At 43.8% G+C, this 17,297-nt stretch overlaps 2 protein-coding genes and 1 long non-coding RNA gene across 6 annotated transcripts in view; 2 read left to right on the top strand and 1 right to left on the bottom strand.

Moving 5' to 3' along the window:
- Positions 1 to 1,258: 1,258 nt before the first annotated feature.
- Positions 1,259 to 6,576, bottom strand: MTERF2 (mitochondrial transcription termination factor 2). 2 transcript variants are annotated; one of them, XM_051783984.1, is made up of 2 exons: positions 6,464 to 6,576; positions 1,259 to 2,535 (listed from the first exon to the last, which is right to left on the bottom strand). In XM_051783984.1, the coding sequence occupies exon 2, from the start codon at positions 2,519 to 2,521 to the stop codon at positions 1,328 to 1,330; it is 1,194 nt and encodes a 397-aa protein (XP_051639944.1). In that variant the 5' UTR covers positions 2,522 to 2,535; positions 6,464 to 6,576; the 3' UTR covers positions 1,259 to 1,327. The 2 variants fall into 2 exon arrangements, with proteins under 2 accessions (XP_051639944.1, XP_051639943.1); XM_051783983.1 differs by lacking the exon at positions 6,464 to 6,576 and adding an exon at positions 6,143 to 6,368.
- On the top strand, positions 2,433 to 6,221 carry LOC127469536 (uncharacterized). 3 transcript variants are annotated; one of them, XR_007904006.1, is made up of 4 exons: positions 2,468 to 2,554; positions 3,292 to 3,344; positions 3,749 to 4,271; positions 5,739 to 6,221. It is a non-coding gene; the product is annotated as an uncharacterized LOC127469536 (long non-coding RNA). The 3 variants fall into 3 exon arrangements; XR_007904004.1 differs by lacking the exon at positions 5,739 to 6,221 and having other exon boundaries at positions 3,749 to 5,170; XR_007904005.1 differs by lacking the exons at positions 3,292 to 3,344; positions 5,739 to 6,221 and having other exon boundaries at positions 2,433 to 2,554; positions 3,749 to 5,170.
- Positions 6,577 to 10,295: 3,719 nt separating the features above from the next.
- The window catches only part of CRY1 (cryptochrome circadian regulator 1), a 40,480-nt gene continuing 33,478 nt past the window's right edge, over positions 10,296 to 17,297 (top strand). The window contains exon 1 of the mRNA XM_051784588.1: positions 10,296 to 10,798. Coding sequence (XP_051640548.1) covers positions 10,641 to 10,798 — 158 coding nt within the window. The 5' untranslated portion in view covers positions 10,296 to 10,640. The remainder of the gene's footprint in view (positions 10,799 to 17,297) is intronic.

The raw sequence follows: 17,297 nt of genomic DNA, 5'->3' as shown, positions 1-17,297 counted from the left end.
CAGGTGTTTCCAGCCCTTTCCAAGCTCACAGCAGATAATGTGGCAGACTATATAAAATCATCATCTTGCAGCCCGCTCTCTAAACCAGCAATTTAATACCTGCTTTCTTCAGCAATTTAAAACTTCACTTGAAGAAAAGGAAGCCTGGACTTGCTGCCAAAATGTGTGCTAAAAATGACCTTGAAGAATGGCCTGGAATGAGGGGGCTGTGTAACTGTTTTTTCTCCTGCTGTCAAGAGGGAATGTGTGTGGAACAGTTGCTTAGGAAAGTCTTTCTGAGAAATAAAATCACCGATGATCCTAATTCTATTGAGACGATCGTCAGTGATGCTGCTACTTTATATTACCATTCACAGCCTATAAATGAAAAGAAATCAAATCCCCTGAGAACTTAAACACTGTCCGGTAGTTACTATTTTGAAAGCCAGCACTTGTTGACAATTATCATTCGGTGTTATCTGAGAAGCGGTGCCGCCCGTATATTTAGAAACTGTGGCAGCTGTTTGAAAATCTGGTAGTCATTTTTAATCACCAGTGGTTTACAGACTAGAGTTTTGTTATACCTAATATAAACCCATGGCTTTTTCCGTTCTCCTACCATCATTTGATACTAACCTCAGTTTCTCCCTAATCTTTCCTGTCCCCAAACCTTGCTAGAAAATAAGAAATTAAGAACTAGCAATAAATGGTTTTCCTCCTGCCCCGATTTTTTTGCAAAAGAAGTAAATTTTGAAGTCTCAGAAATGTAAAGGAGGTTGTCTTGTAGTTTCTTTGCATTATGGTTTGTACACAAACATATTGGGGTCTCGCTGTAGCAGTCACTGAGTAAAAAAAATTATGTCCTGCCCCTGTGCTCAAACTGCACTCTGGCTAGGCTTTCCTAACCAAAAAATCAAGTCTGTTGCAGGTCAGGATCCAGGAGCTAGAGCTACTTACTGCAGCAATAAGGAACGGAACTCCAAGAGAATTTCCTGAAGTCAGTGAACCAGTGGGTTGCTGAACACTGCTGGAAAAATAACCCTCCAGCTAATCACTACCACAGGATGGTCTGTGCAGTGACAGAGCTGAAAATCCAAAGCAGTTAATGCCCTGTCAGGTAAGAAAATGTAACGTGTGAGGTACTCTCTAGAAAAAGGCAACCTTTATCGTAACCAGGTTCTATGACATTATTTGAAAGCATTAGAAAGCTAGAAGTGTATAATGAAGTTGTGCCTAAAACCCACTCCAGGACAAAGTACAGCATAAGACTACAGTCTGGTTAAGATTACATTGTTTCATCTCAAAAAACCAACTTTTATTTTGCATAACTTGAAGTACAGCATTCAAATTAATCTTCAATGTGTATAGGGGCAACAGGATTAAAAATTGGTCTTTCCTTCTTTGATTGTATCTTACCATAAGTGACTTCAAAATCTTTCTTGGTACCATTCAAGCTTTCTAGATTTCCACTCTTTACATCATATCCTAGCGCAGAGAGCTTTTTAATTCGGTACTGAACAATTTCTGTTGTCAACTCCAGCACCATTGGTGTCTCTCTAATCTGTGCTACAGAAATTCCTTCCTTAAGTAGTCCTTCGAGTCTTTCTTCCAAAACTGGAACAGAATAGTAGAGGAGGGCTGGGCATTTCAGCACTAGTTCTTTTAGTTCTTGATCACTGCAATTAAAGACATTTTTGGAAAAAAGCATACTCTTCTGCATAGTAGTAGAATTAAGTTGAAAAATGAAGCCTTTAAGTTTAGACAGCAGCTGTAGAACTTCATGGTCAGTGAAGTCATTCTTCTGGAGAAATTCCAAGTTCTCCTGGATTGTGGTGGAGGTATTTAATAAAATAAATGGATTTTGGCTCAATAGTTTCAGTATCCAGATCTTCATATTTGCTTCAGAACCTCCTAAATTTAAATAACTTCTTTGTAATGTCTCTATCACGTTTTTATTTTTCTCAACAGGATTATAAAAAATATTTGGTGCGCTTGTCAAGAACCTGGTGATTATATTATTCTTAAGTCCTAGCTCTTGAAAAAATGTTATGTTTGCCTTCTGATTCTGGTGATATTTGGTAGTAAAAAAAGACTCTGGAAATTGCTCTATTAATTTAATCAACTGTTTTTCATTCTGGCATACTAATTGCCACAGAGCTCTTTGAGAGTTTATCTCTTCAGGGGTGCGGAGAATTGCCTCTGGGCAGCGTTCTAAAATGTTGGCTACAGCGGTTTCATCTGCTCCCATTTCTTGCAAGATACCAGCAATTTCTTTAACATAGGCCACATCCTGGAGAAGGACCCATTCCTTCAGTCTGCGTATCTTCTTAATGTCAACTGACAAACCGTAGAGACTCTCAATGGTTTTTTTATTTTCCTCTCTTGACTTTGTATCGGTTGTGTAACTGGAATGTATGAGGAAGCTCCTGCTTGCTACTTCAGGCCGTACTGATGAAAATATCAATGCTGGGTTGCAGCGCTGAGATCTTGTCGACAGAAGAGCGAATGTGTCTTTTGCAGCATGAGCGATTCCGCTTAACATTGTGGAGGTCAGCCCTGTGGAGACAGAACAACGGTAAGAAAACACATTTAAAGAATTAGTTAATGCTCAGAATCGTTGATGTTTAGACAGAGCTGGCATAAGAAATTACTCTCACCCATGCTTTTGTTACTAGCACAAAATCCAGCTTTCACACGAAAGCGAGGGAGGGGAATATTTTTGAAAGGTTAATGTTCTGACGAATGTGTCACTGGAACAGTGTCTGCAACAGGCCTGATGTAGGGGCAGTGCTCTGTCCATATAAAAGCTTGCAGTCATACGAGATCCAAACTGTCAGCCATTTTCTGCAGCTAACATTGTTATTACATTACAGATCGCTCACACCATAAGGGAAAAATGATTCACCCAATTTCATTTGACAGTCATCCCACTAAACTAATAAAAAAAGGCAGCTTAAATATCTTTCTTAACTCTTATGAAGGTATTTGCTAGAACTTCTCAAGCATCATTTGGAGTGTGACTTGTTCCTTCCTGTGTCAGAGACACCCCCTGCTCAGTGCTGCTTCAGCAGCAGTTCATAGCCGTTTAACTTCATTTTTAAATCATTGTTATTAAGGAAAAAAAAAATCACAGAAACCTTTATGTATGTGTTTTTCACTAGCCAAGTCTGCTAATTGAGTTCTGAATAAGCACACTGGTATTTTGGGTGAGGGAGCAAGTACACCGTAACGTTTCCAGGCGTTCGCTTGCCTCTCCCAGCACCTACTTCTCTACAGCTGCTCTTTGCACCAACGCCTTATTTCTGCCTCCAGGTCACTTTTGTTGATGCCAGCCACCCCCAGTAGGCAGAGTCCTTGTGGAATAGGTACGTGGCGGTATTGGAGTCCACATGGCAACCACAGGTAGTTGTGGGCAACCCCACACCTCACCTTTGCTCAAACTGGCTGCTAGGTATCACCAACAGCATGTGCGCTGTCACCTGCTCCGCAGTGGCCAAAGGAGCCGCAGCAGTCAAACAGAGATATTAAGTGTATCTTTAACTTCCTACGTGGTGTTTTCATAAGAACCCTTTGGAAGCACTGAGCCTGAAAGGGAGAAGTGCTGATCTGTGAAATAACTCAGCAAATGGTTGCTGCTGGGAACATGCTCAAATTGAAAATAAGAAAAGAAATACAATTTTGCATTTGACAGTTCTAAGTATAGCATGCTTCAAAAAGTACCTACATTAGCATTCTGTTAAATTACTTTGGTTGTTTTGGTTTTTTTCAGAAGAGAAATTACTGTTATGATAATGCAGTCTAATCTACAGAACAGACTGAGAAACCTATTGTTGGAACAGCTATACAAGATTCCTAGAATCTATAATCTGTCTTCTAAGAAAATACCTGGTTTGTTTAGAGAATTTGATAGATCCTCTATCTAGTTGCCAGGTAAGACTAAATATTTTCTAGAGGTAAAACACTCTATCTCAAGAAAGTGTGCCTTTGCTTTTAGGTTGCTTTTTTATGCTTCTAAAAGCTGGACTCGTGTCACTACATCATAAACTAACAGAATAATTTCCTATATGCAAGCTTATGTTATTAACAGAAGCTGTTTACTGGTAACTTCTTGTTTAGTATTACTTCAAATCTCTGAGGCAAAATCCAATTGCCTAATGAAGGTGCTTGTGTCGTAACCCCAAGGCTGCTTATTTTGTCTTCATAAACTTTGTAACTTGAGAAGTGCTGTCCAGCAAGCCCCACCACAGAACAAGCGATTTTTCCCGACAGCCCTGAAAGCACTGGAAGTGTAGGTAAGTCACAGTCATTTTGTGTGCTGACCTTTCCATGTCCTGAAAAAGTGACCTTTTCAGGGGAATGCAAACTAAAGCCTCTCCTCCACAGGCAGGAGACAAAACTGCCTGTGTCTGAGCACAGAATTTAGGGAGTCCAGTCAAAGTAAGTAAATCTCTGAAGGATCAGGGCTCTCTTCATTAATGCTTCAGCCCAGCTGGAAACTGCCAGCAAGTACTGTTAAAATTGTATGGCATGTCAGATGATACAGTACAAACTGGAAAAATAACCATGACTTGCTTTTACTTCAATAAGTAAAATAAGTAATCCTGCTCTTAAACAAAATTGCCTTGTGAGTAATGCAGCCATTTAAAATACAGTAATTTGTACTATTACAGAGCTTTTAAAAAATTCTGATAAATTGTGCCCTTCCACGATCTAACATGGAAATGATTGTTATGCTCACTTAAAAAAGGTTCTAAGTTTTCTGAAAATTTCTAACATCAGTCAATTTTTTTCCCTGTTGTGAGGATCATCAGAAACAGAGTACTGTAAAAGGAAGAAAAACTTTATTTGCTAAATAATTGCATTTGACTGGGGTACTCAGGAGCCCATGTAATTAAGCACTATGCAAAATACAACATACAAAAAAAAGAATGAATTTTATGTCATGGTGTTTATAGAAACCGAGGTGATGATTAAGAGTTATGATTTAGTGTATTTCCAAGTCTATAGGTGACAGTATCACATTTCTGGGGCATGTAACCAATTTCAAGAATTCAGAGTTCTTTTAAAGCTCATGCTGGATTTAATGTATGCTCTAACGTGCAGGACCCCACTGTAACTTTTTACATACTTATGTTGCTGTGGGGGTTGTAAATCAATTGAGAGATTAAGAAAAAAAAAAGCCAGCTCAAATGAGATGTTCGTCCTCACTGCCAGCAGCACTCTCTTATCACCAAGCGTTAGAACGGCAATAAGAAAATGAACTAATGTCTGTCTGAAAGTACCTGTGATCCTGCTTGCTAGAGACCTGTATATACAGAGTAAAGGGGTGCTATAAGTTTCATTATTTAATTTTATCTCATTTAATCGCATTATTTATGAGACCTTCTAAAGCAAATGGGTATGAGGATCAACTGGCTGATTCATCCCTCATTTAAATTTCTGAATGTGTGTTTTAAGACTCAAATCTCATGTTTGAAAATTAGCAACCTCTTACGTTATATTTTTCGACTGCTACTTTGTGCTGGTCACTACCATTCCTATTGCCTCACCACAGCAAACTTAGCAGGCTCTGAAAATTAAATTGAACTACAGAAAGCCTAGATTGAACTTCGAATTAACCAGGAGAGTAGGTATCTACGTAGAATAAAGCAGTGTACACAGGATTTGAATGGTCTGCGAAGAAATCTAGGAGGGAGATATGTAGTGGTTTTGTAGATTAATGCACAATAGAGTAAATGTTCATACTTCTGCACTTACAGGCAAAAAACCGAATCCCTGCTTTGCATCGGTAGTGGAAATGAGGCAAAGAAGGATTATAAAATATGCTAGACCAACATAAAGCTTTCTAGAAAAAAATACAGAGGATTCTAGAATAATCCAGGTTTGAAGGGACCTCATGTGCTCAAAGCAGTGCTATGAAATAAGACCAGGCTGATTTGTCCATGGATGGAGCCCACCCCGCCTCTCTGGGTTACCTGTTCTACTGCTCAACTGTCCTCATAGGGAAGAAGCTTTTCCCTGTATCTAGGAAAAACATTTGCAAAGTGCTTAAGGACGCGCCGCACTATTTAAACCAATGTTCCTCAAGTGGTGCTTTTAGTACAGAGAAAACAAGGTTCTCCATCGCACCCTGCTCCCAAAGCCCGGCCAGCTGGAGTCGCACCCTTTGGACTCCGCGTGGGGGCGGAGCGGCAGGAGGCGGATGCTTTCCTGTGACCAGCACGGCGCAGAGGCTGGCAGGCCCGGCAGGCCTCTGCCCGTCCCCGCTACCGCAGCCGGTTATCCCGCTCCTGCCGGAGCCTCCCGGGGCCGACAAGGAGGCCCCGCGCCCAGGGGGCCCTCGGAACGGCGCGGCCTCTCCCGCTGCATCCCGCCCCCTCCATCCTCCCGGGTGCCCGGAGCACGGCAGGGCCCGCAGCGGCGGTGTCCCTGCCCCGCGGCCGCAGAGCGGCCGAGCCCCCGCCCGGCCCCCGCCCGCGCTCACCGGCCTCGCCGCCGCCCGGGCCCCGCCGCCGCTGCCGCCCGGGGGTGGGACGGGGACGTGCCCTGTGCGGGAGGCGGTGACCGGGATGGCAGGCGGCGGGACGTGCCGTCCCACGGCACTCGGAACGCCCGGCGTGTCTGGTGCAAAATCACACGGGGTTCCATCGCTTGTTAGAGCAGGGTTTGATGGGACTAGAAGAAGGTACAGGGGGCTGGATTAAAACAGCTTTCAGAGAGAATTAGAGTGGTAAATAGAAAAAAAAACAACTTTGAAAGTCTTCTGAAGTAGTATGATGGCAAAGAGTCAAACATTTTAAAGTTAGGCTACTTGTGTGCCTGTATTCTGATGGGAAGCAAATTATTAAGAAATTCTTTAGAGAGAGGGTAATCAGGCATTGGAATGGGCTGCCCAGGGAAGTGGTGGATTCTCCATCCCTGGAGGTTTTTAAGATGAGACTGGATGTGGCACTTAGTGCCATGGTTTGGTAACTGCAGTAGTGGATCAAGGGTTGGACTTGATGATCTCAGAGGTCTTTTCCAACTCAGCTGATTCTATGATTCTTTGCTCCTTTTGATTTGGTAACACTGAATGATGATAGGTGGTTTGTCTTACATCATCATATTTTTTTCCATATGATCGCTGCCTTATTACAGATTAAAAGAATAAAATTCACGTACCTAGCTGTTGATCTATAGTGTTTTGGCTGGTGGCATTTCAGAACTGTGAAACACAGCTTTGAGCTGTGATGATGAGAACCACCTTCCTCTACCTTATTTTTTTCAGCTATATCTACTTGATTTCTCTTCCAGAATAACAACTCTACAGTCACATAAATGGTTTCTGCACTAGAAAGATTATACTAGGGGCATTTGGAATTTTTGAACTAACTCTGGGTCTGCACAATCACATCCTTCAGAGAGTGAAAATCTCTCCTGTTCCCTCTGGGAACACTTCTTTTGTCAGCTACATGTTCAGTAATCTGTATTGCATCTGAGAAAAAGATCAGTTGAAGAACTGCTACTGAAAGAAACCGTGATGTAGGAACCCGGTTCAGGCTTTGTCTCCTGCATAACAGCTGTTTCAAGAACAGTTAACAATGTAAATATAATTGCATAAAATGATGTTAAAAACAAGCATCTAAAAAATGCTTCCAATTTGTAATACACAATATATTGGATATTTAATTTTTTATGTTTTTGTTGCTTCATGTCTTCATGTTATCCTTTTTCCCTTCTAATTGCTCCCCACTCTCTTGATTTTTGCAATCACTGTCTGGGCTAAATTAGCTAAATTAGCAATTGTTAAAAATAAGTTATTCACAAGAGAACACAGTAGTGAGGTTTACTTTTATGAGTTCCTTGATTAACTGTGATTCTATTTTCTTTTCCAACTAACTTGGAGAGACTCTTCCCTTGAGATTAGACATTTTAATTACTACATTCATCACCTTCCTTCCACTTCTAAATCAAGAACAAACTGTCTAGCATAGAAGGTATGGCTAGAGCCAAATAGTGTTTTGACATAATGATATGCTAATGATATACTACAGTTGTTATTTAGCCTGTAGCAACAAACAGCTTACAGAGTGATGGTTTTCATGGTTGCAATTTGCTTATGAAGCCGTAAGGTCTAGTGAGGAAGGGCTGCTTCCACCTCAGTATTCCCTCAAAGGCGGATTGATTGATGCTGGACTTTATTCAGGGCCATCTTCAGTGTGGCAGCCTTGTGGGAGGCTAGCAGGGAACATAAAGAGTATGAATGAGCAGTTTAAAAGTTGAAATAAAAACTATATTGTGAGGTGGCTTTCCTTGAAAATAAGGACTCTATTTCTTCAGTGTGCTCAAAAATTACAGAATTCAAATGAGTTTGATAGACGGTGGTCATTAACAACCAAATTTTCTTTTTCTATTTTATTTCTTTGACAATTATATACCCAATGTTTGGCATTTCTTAAGGATAAAAATTAAGCAAAAAACAAGCATGTAACAATGTAATTTTTATTAGTTGAGAAAAGAATGTTCAACTTCACAATGCCCCAAACTGCTCCAACTTTTGAGTTGCAGGAAGGGTGTATATGACAGGATCCCATATATTCTTCTTGGACCAGAATGATGAGCTGTGGAATATGATGTTCTTCATATAACAAAGTAATAATTGAAAAACTCATTATATTTTATGCTATTGTTAAAGTCAGTGCTTAAGAACTGTTCAGCCTCCATACTTTTTAGAAAGAAATTTTGTGTAAGACCAAATAGAAAGGGATTCTAATCATGGCTGGGTCCTTTGCTGCTATCATACCTTGATCATTGATGACATTTTCAACCTGCTGAAAGGAGCTTGTAGCCAGGTGGGGATCAGCCTCTTCTCCCAGCAACTAGGGACAGAGCCTCCAACTGCACCAGGGGAGGTTCAGGTTGGACATCAGGGAGAATTTCTTCATAGAAAGAATTGTTAAACATTGGAATGGACGGGCCAGGGCGGTGGTGGACTCACCATCCCTGGAGGTATTCAAGAAATGACTGGACATGACACTTAGTGCTATGGTCTAGTTGACAAGGAGATCGGTCAAAGATTGGACTTGATGATCTTAGAGGTCTTTTCCAAGCTAAATGATTCTGTGATTCTGTTATGCTGTTTATTAAGTCATTCAAAGTGAGGAAAGAGAAGTGTGAAGGGACTTTGTTGACTTGACATATACTTTCTGTGTATCTTAGCAGAAAAAATATTTTAGGAGAAAGAAAAACTACAGTTCTTAAAGTACTGCACTGGTCTGGTTCTTCCAGAGGGCAAGAAAAGTCAGTACTGCTGATGAGAGTCCTCTGTCTTTTCCGTGAGACATTATTTCTAATGACAACACTTGCTGTTAGTACCCACTTGTCTGTGAACACCCTGGAAGCTGTAGATTTGAGCTGCAATCCACAGCTGTCCTGTAAAGACTCGCAATGGCTCTACTGAGTCCTATCAGTGCGATGCCTCCATCAGCTGCAGGCCGTGCCTCGAGTAACCCCGGAGCAGGTACAGGGAAACCTGCTGTGTAGGCAGCACACAGACCGTGTTTTGAGCTCTGTAATTAAAAGACGTGAGATATTCACCATTTACTGATAACGAGTTTAGATACAGCGCTGGAGAGACAACTCATTCTGCTGCTTTCAAGTGTGTTTGGTTGTGGCAGCACCGCACGGCCGAGCCGCTCTCTCTTGCTCGGGGGTTCCTGTCCAGCACTTTTGCCCAGCCCCTCACGGCTGCAGCAGGCACCGAGACCTCGGCCTGTTTCACAGAATCACGGAACTGGAAGGACCCTGTGGAGATCCGCCAGTCCAACATCTGCTCCCTACGCACACGCTTATATAAACAGCGCCCCGCCTGTTTCCCGCGGGATGGGACGTGGTGCGCTGGGATCTGTGGGCACCGCCCGGGGCTGTGAGCGGGGCCGCGCCGCCGCCGCGGGCGCGCGCGGGGCGCTATACATAACAGGCCGGCGGGCGCGCGCACGCGGGCGCGTCCCGGCAGGAACCGGCGCCACCAAGAGCCGCCTCGCGGCCCCGTGCTCATCCGGGTCCCGCCGCCCCGACCCGCGGGGGGGGGCTAGCCCGCGGTCTCCGCCCTCCCACCGCGGCCCGCCGGCCCCGCGCCGCCCCGACGGGTGGGATTCCCGCCGGGATCGCGGGCTCTGCGGGCCGCCTCCCGAGCCGGCACGACGCGGGCCCGCCCGGTCCAGCCGTTCGACCCCCCGGGGCCGGCGGTACCGAACACACCTCAGAAACGTGAGGGCCGGCAGTCACGTGGGGGCGCCGTCGGCCAATGGGCGGCGGGGGGCGGGGCGGAGCGGCCGGCGCAGCCCCGCGCCCGGCGCAGTCACAGGGCGAGCGGCGAGGAGGCGGCGGCCGCATCGGCACGGACGGCGCTTTCCTGGGGCACGGCGCGCTCGCCGCCCCGCAGCCACCGCCGGACACAGCGCTCCCTCCCTCCCTTCGGCCCCGCTCTCCCCGGCGCGGGGGCCCCGCGGGGTGATGCGTCCCCGCTGGGCGGCCGCTCCCGCCGTGTCCGCCGGGTCCTAGAACCGCCCGCAGCGAGGCCCCGCGGGCCGCCCGTCCGCCCGTCCGTGCTCGCCCGGCGGCGCCGGGCCATGAGCGGCCCCGCGGGCGGCGGCGGTTCCCGCTGAGCGCCCGCGCCCGGCATGGGTGTGAACGCCGTACACTGGTTCCGCAAGGGGCTGCGGCTCCACGACAACCCGGCGCTGCGGGAATGCATCCAGGGCGCCGACACGGTGCGCTGCGTCTACATCCTGGACCCCTGGTTCGCCGGCTCCTCCAACGTGGGCATCAACAGGTGGCGGTGAGTGCGGGGCGCCGCGGGGCCCTAATCCCCGCGTTATGTATGCGGTCACGCTGCCTCCCCACCATCCCCTCCCCTCCGCGGCCGCTTGGGCCGCCGCCAGCGCCGGCTTCCCCTGCCCGCGCCCTCCCCGCGGCACCGCCGCTGTTACGTATCCGGCCCTGCGCCCGCCCGGACCGCGGCGCCCGGCCGGGGAGCGGCGAGAAGGAGCCGGGCGGTGCGGGGCCCGAGGGCTGCGGTTTCCCGGGGAAGGGGGTCCTTGTTCCCGGCCCCTCGCCCGCCGCTGCCGGCAGGAAGGTCCCGTGGGGAGCAGCGCGGAGGCCTTGCGCTGTCTCGGGACCTCTGGGCAACCGGGAACTCCAGGGCGACTTCGCCAGCCCCAGGGTGGCTCTGTCTCGGAAAAGCTGTGAAGCTGCTCGCTTAGCTCAAAAAGCAATTTCTCAGAATAGCGTTCCTGCAGGGAAGAATATCTTGAGTTGGAAGGGACACAAAAGGATCACAGAGTCCAGCTCCTGGCCCTGCACAGGACAGCCCCACGAATTCCACCATATGTCTGAGATCCATGCCCAAACGCTTCTCGAGCTCTGGCAGATTTGGTGTGCACTGTTCCTTTCCGGAGCATGCAGATCTCTTCCTACACCTTCAATCCTCCTACTGAATACAGAAATGAACTTTACTGTGGAGTTGTGACTGGTGCTTCCACAGTAAATGTGTGCCATAGTAAGGCAGAGGTTAAAGGGACTTCTGGGCATGCTTGTCATGTGAAGTTAGTTAAAACATCACTAAGGATCCGAAAATTGTTACCCTTTTAAAAGGGTTGATAATGCAGGAGAGTTTGTGTCTATCCATCTGGTGTCAGGAACATGAAGTGCTTGTGAACTTAGCCTGCCCAGACTATGATGCTGTGATTGCCTAATTATGGAACAAGCACAATGAAACTTGGCTTAACATTACATCATAGAAGAGTAACAAAGTTTAGATACGTTTCAGTATGGGTTTCAGTTCACTTCAAGGATTATTTCTTTGAGATTTAATTAATTTGTATCCCAGGTCATTAAATAACTTACCAACAAAGTAACTTGCCTTTGGAGGTTTTGGTGTTTTTTTCACATTTTGAGAAGTTTTTTTTGTGGTCCTATTTCTGGTTTTCCGGAGATAGAAATACTAAAAATGTCTTCTGTGGAGTTTAACTTGGTGGTTATTCCATTTTCACTGACAAAAATAATGTTCATATCACTGAAGAATAATAATTGTTAAATACTTCCCTTCTCTGAGGTTCATGTTGTACATTTCTTTTGTAGAGACTTTGAATTGTTTTAGTTTTGAAGGGGATAAGTTTTTTTTAATAACATTTTGACTTCATAAAGAAGCTTAGAGGTCTTAGTTTTGTGGACAAAGCTTGAACAGCTACTTAAGTTTTAAAAGAATGTGGGCAATTGGCACAAATTTTGAAGTGTTAAGGAAATCACGTCTTAATAATACTCCATATGTCTGTAATGTGCTTTGCAGTTGAAATGCTAAACAGTTTTTGGTTACATTCTCTGAGCTAGTGAATGATAGACAAATGCGAACTTTGATTCCAGCAGAAGGAAGTTCATGTCTTGAGTGCTATTTCCATGGTTCTTCAATGACTATGGAATATGATCATTAGCTAATACAGTCCTTGAGTATGTTTCTGTGTGATAGATTTGCTGGTTGGTTTACTTTAACAGTGTTCTTGCTGTTCTAAAAGACAGCTAGTCCCTCCACTGCATTTTGCATTTGAAGAAAACCACCTTTTTTTAGTTGCTGGTTAGAGGGACTGAATTTTTGGGTAAATTACAACTCCCCTATCCAAAGCAGTTCAGATGGTCTCCTGGGGCTCAAATGTCCTCGAGGCACATGCTGCACATGGATTTGAGTAGAAAAATTTTGCTGCCTGCATAGCCTGCTTTTGGGAGAGCTTCAGGTTTTTTTCAAGTTTAAAAGTACAGTAACTTTATAGACTAACTGGCTGCTAAAGCTGTATGTTTATTACGGTGGTTCTTAATAAATTTATATTTAAATGAACAGTTACTAGTTTGGTATGAATCCATTTTAGGTTCCAGTAGTTTGAGTTTATTTTTAACCAATGTGAACACAAATATTCACAGAATGTATACACAAGACTTATGATACAGTTTTTTGGTTTGCCAGTCTCATTTCACACTTGTAATTAATGATCAAGCATTTTATGTTTTTGGTCACTTGATGACCGTAAGCAAGATCCTTGCTTACATGTCTGTGGAGTAGTGTGTTGAATTAGTTAAAAACATTTTAGCTGAGACTAGGAGCAGAAGCCCTTCAGCATTAGGAATATGAGTCAAATTTAATCTCCTGGTGTGAATTTACGTTGGTCCTTTCCTAATTTGAGTTGATTGACACCAAGAGTTTACGTTCTGGTCTGTGTATGGTCCTAGTGCCCTTGGCAAAAATCTTCTCTGTCAAAGTATGACTAACACAATGGATATGAGGAAAAATGGTGAAAGAATACAATAAACCAGAAGGTTTAGTTTCATGTTATAGTAAACTCTGCGGAGTCACAAATTACAGTTCATTTTAACAAGTATGTGTTAAATCTGGCAAATAGCAACCTTTAGTACAGAGGTGCTTTCTGGTTAACTTTTTAAACAGTCATGTAACAATTGTGAACTAATATTTTTGTGTAATTGCACTATTGTGCAAGTCTAATTACTAAGCAGTCACATGGTCTTACTGACCTCCTTTCTCCTGGCATTCAGCCTACCTGTTCTAAATTCATGAATGCTACGTAACAAATGCCAGGGCCTCCCTCAACTCACTTCGTTTTTTTTCCTGGTTCTGTTCTGCTTCTTCTTATTGTTCCTTTTTTCAAGTTGTCACATAGATCAAGATGTGCTTTTGTTGAGACATGTTTTTTCTATGTAATGAGTTCACAGTGTTGTTCACAGATCAACACCTGAGAGAGAGAAGTTATTCAGTGCAGTAAAAAGTGATGGAGAAATGGTAGAGGGAGATATTAAATGGAAAATCAAGCTAACGCTCTCTTAAAGAAAGTTTTGTCAATTGCCATTAAAATTTGGCACCAGAATTAGCTCACATCTAATTGTGTCAACAGAGTAGAAAAAGAATGTAACTTGCATACTCCAACAAGTAACCATTACCTACTTCTGAAAAAATTTGTTTGTGCTCACAAACTTTTCCATATTAAGGAGAACGGGATCTCATGTTTTGCAAAATCACTTAGGGAAGGGTTTCATTTAGCCCTGGTTTTAGTAGAGAGTGGCAATTGATCACAATACTTGAAAAGAAATGCAAACATTCTGTTAGTTGCTGCATAAGAATTTACTTTGGGTAATAATTTACTACTTTTAGTTTGTCTTTTTGACTGTGTATGTATGTCTTTGATATGCTAGTTAAAATGCTGGTGTGCAGAAATTGATTTTGTAAAGATGGATAGTCTGATCTTGCCAATCCTTGTATTTCTTTTTTTAATCATTCCTGAAGAGAACAAATTTCACTTCTAAAGTAAGAGTAATAACATTTTTTTTGTATATCTATTAGATTTTTTGAGAATATTGATGTGTTCAACATCCCACCAAGTTAGCTGCTATTGTGGCAGATATTGCTACTGATTTAGGAGAAAGAAAAGCTGTACTTTTTTTGGTTTTTTACACTTGTATTTCAAGCATATTAAGAATGAAAACCTGAACAAAAAGAAAAAAAAAAGGAGTTTTATTTCCAGGACAATCACTGCAATTCATGGAAATTGGAACTTGTCTTAAAAAATTGATACTTAGACATCCTTTAGTAGTATCTATTTAATTTTTCTATTTTGTGTGTCTCATTTTGAAAATATGCCTATAGTTTCATCTTATGTAGCTATGATTTGTCCTGTTTGTTTGGATAGAAAACTGGTGGAGAAAGTTTGTCAACAAAATTATTCTGTGAGTAGTTTCAGTTTCACATCTGTACTTCAGGCAGGCAAAATTTGTGTATTATACTTATTAATTTTGGTGACATGCTTGGTATGTAAAAAGGAATGCACTGAAATATTTATGACTTCCCTGCTAAAGACATCTCTTTAAGTTTCTTTTCATGCTGTAGCACTTATGATGAAAATCTATTTGATTTATGAAATATTTAACATCAAGCCCACCAAAGGCTCTCTGTCATTCCCCTCCTCAGTTGAATAGGGAAGAGAAGATACAGTGAAAGGCTTGTGGGTTAAGATAAGGACAAGGAGAGGTCATTTAGCAATTACCATCACAGGGAAAGTTTATTAATTTAGCTTAATTTATTACCAATCAAACCAGAATGGGCTAATGAAAAATAAACTGAATTCTTAAAGCACCTTTCTCCCACCCCTCCCTTCTTCCTGGGCTTAACTTTGCTCCGATTTTCTCCACCTCCTTTCCCCCAGCAACACAGGGGGATGGGGAATGGGGATTTTGGTCAGTTCATCGCACTTTGTCTCTACTGCACCTTCCTCCTTGGAGGGGAGGACTCCTCACACTCTTCTGTGCTCTAGTGTGGGATCCCTCCCAGGGAAGACAGTCCTCCACAAACTTCTCCAATGTGAGCGCTTCTCATGGGCTACAGTTCTTCATGAACTGCTCCAACATCGGTCCCTTCCACAGGGTTCCACCCTTCAGGAACTGACTGGTCCAGTGTCGGGTCCCCTCTGGGGTCACAAGTACTGCCAGCAAACCTGCTCCAGTGTGGGTTCTGCCCTGCACGGGTCCAGAGGTCCTGCTGGGAGCCTCATCCAGCACTGGTTTCCCACAGGGTCACAGCCTCCCTTGGGCAGTGTAGGGACCTCCATGGACTGCAAGTGGATATTTGCTCCACCATGGACCTCTGTGGGCTGCAGGGAGAGAGCCTGCCCTGCCGTGATCTTTACCATGGGCTACAGGGGAATCTCAGCTCTGGCACCTGGAACACCTCCTTACCCTCCTCTCTCCCTGACCCGAGTGTCTGCAGAGTTGTTCCTGTCACATATTCTCACTCCTCTCTGGCTGCAATTGCTCCTGAGCAGTAACATTTTCCCCTTCTTAAATATGTTACCCCAGAGGTGCTACCTTGGCCAGCGGCAGGTCTGTGTTGGGGCTGTCTGGCGTTGGCCTTGAAAGACATTTGGGAAGTTTCCAGCAGCTTCTCACAGAAGCCACCCATGTGACCTCCCTGCTACCAAAACCTGGCCATGCAAACCCAATACAATCCATGATACCCTTTAATGAGTAGCTTCACCTGTAGTGCAGTGTGTGCCACTTGGAGCACTTTTGTCCAACCAGCCCACTAAATTGAGGGTGAATAATCTGTAAAAAATCTGTAGCTACTTCTCAGAGTTGCATGTTGTGATGGGATGCCCTCAGTTCAGTGATTCCCTCTATAATTCGTGTTATATGATCGAGTCCTATTACAAAGTACGTCACTGAAGCACACTGACGTACGTCCTCATGGGTTTAATCCTGCGTTGTTGATGAAAGGGTTGGTTCCACCCTTTTATGATAGCACACAGCCCTGTGGTGAGCCACTTCAGCTCATCAATCTGTCCAAAAGAGATTAATTACCAGTTTTGGTGGGATTAGCTCTGTGGTAGATTGTGCCAGCAAAAAGGTCACAGTAGTAGTGGTGAAGAGGTGAAGAATGGGAAGGGCAGGTTGCATTTCTTTCAGTGGCAGTGTGGATTTGAGCCAGATTACAATGGCCACGTAACCGTGGCCTGCGTTGCTCATGTGTGTATTAACCACCGGCTGGTTTTTGGAAGAGGATTATTGGTTTCTTCTGTGGCTTGCCATTTGTTGACACCCTTTGAAGTTATATTGTTGACAATAAGTGTTGGCCTTTTTACTGTGTTATGGAAAAGGCACAATTTATTTTTTGTCAAACTGTCAGAATGTGAGAAATAAACCTGCTAGCTGAGAAATTGCACTGTGCTTGTTTCCTTATTTTGGTGAAGGATCTTGTATCACCAGATTCTGTAATGTAACTATTATTAAATTGGACAAGAAGACTAGGCAGGTTGGTCTAGAGGGAGCAAGTGGTACTGCAAATCCAATTTTATACCAAGTGTTCAGTAAGTTGTTTTTTGCAAATAGCAGTTACTATAGACCTGAGGAATTCAAGTGAGCATTTTTACAATTTGCTTTTTTGACTGCAAGGTTGATCTTGGAGGAATCTTAATTCCTTAGGTAAGAAGTTTTGAGGTTTTAGACACCGGTTTTACATCACTAATCTCTGGGTTTGTGGATATCAAGAGAAGACCTGGGTAGTTCCTGATATGTAAAAATAGTGTGTGGACTTTGAGTACCAAGGGAGAAATGTAGTTTTGAAACAACTGAATAGTATTATTTCAGTCTTCTTTCTCTCGGGACAAGTAATCTATTTTTATTTTACTTAAATATCATTGGATCACATTCTTTATTTGAGTAGGGGAAGGTATTCTGTCTGCAACTTGCAACGTTACCTGCTCTGGTCACAGAACAGGAGAGTGATAACC

This window comes from Manacus candei, unplaced genomic scaffold (genome assembly GCF_025592945.1).
Source record: "Manacus candei isolate 608988 ecotype Guabito, Panama unplaced genomic scaffold, ASM2559294v1 h1tg000018l, whole genome shotgun sequence".
NCBI classification, from domain to species: Eukaryota; Metazoa; Chordata; class Aves; order Passeriformes; family Pipridae; genus Manacus; species Manacus candei.
This window is presented reverse-complemented; position numbering and strand designations above follow the sequence as displayed.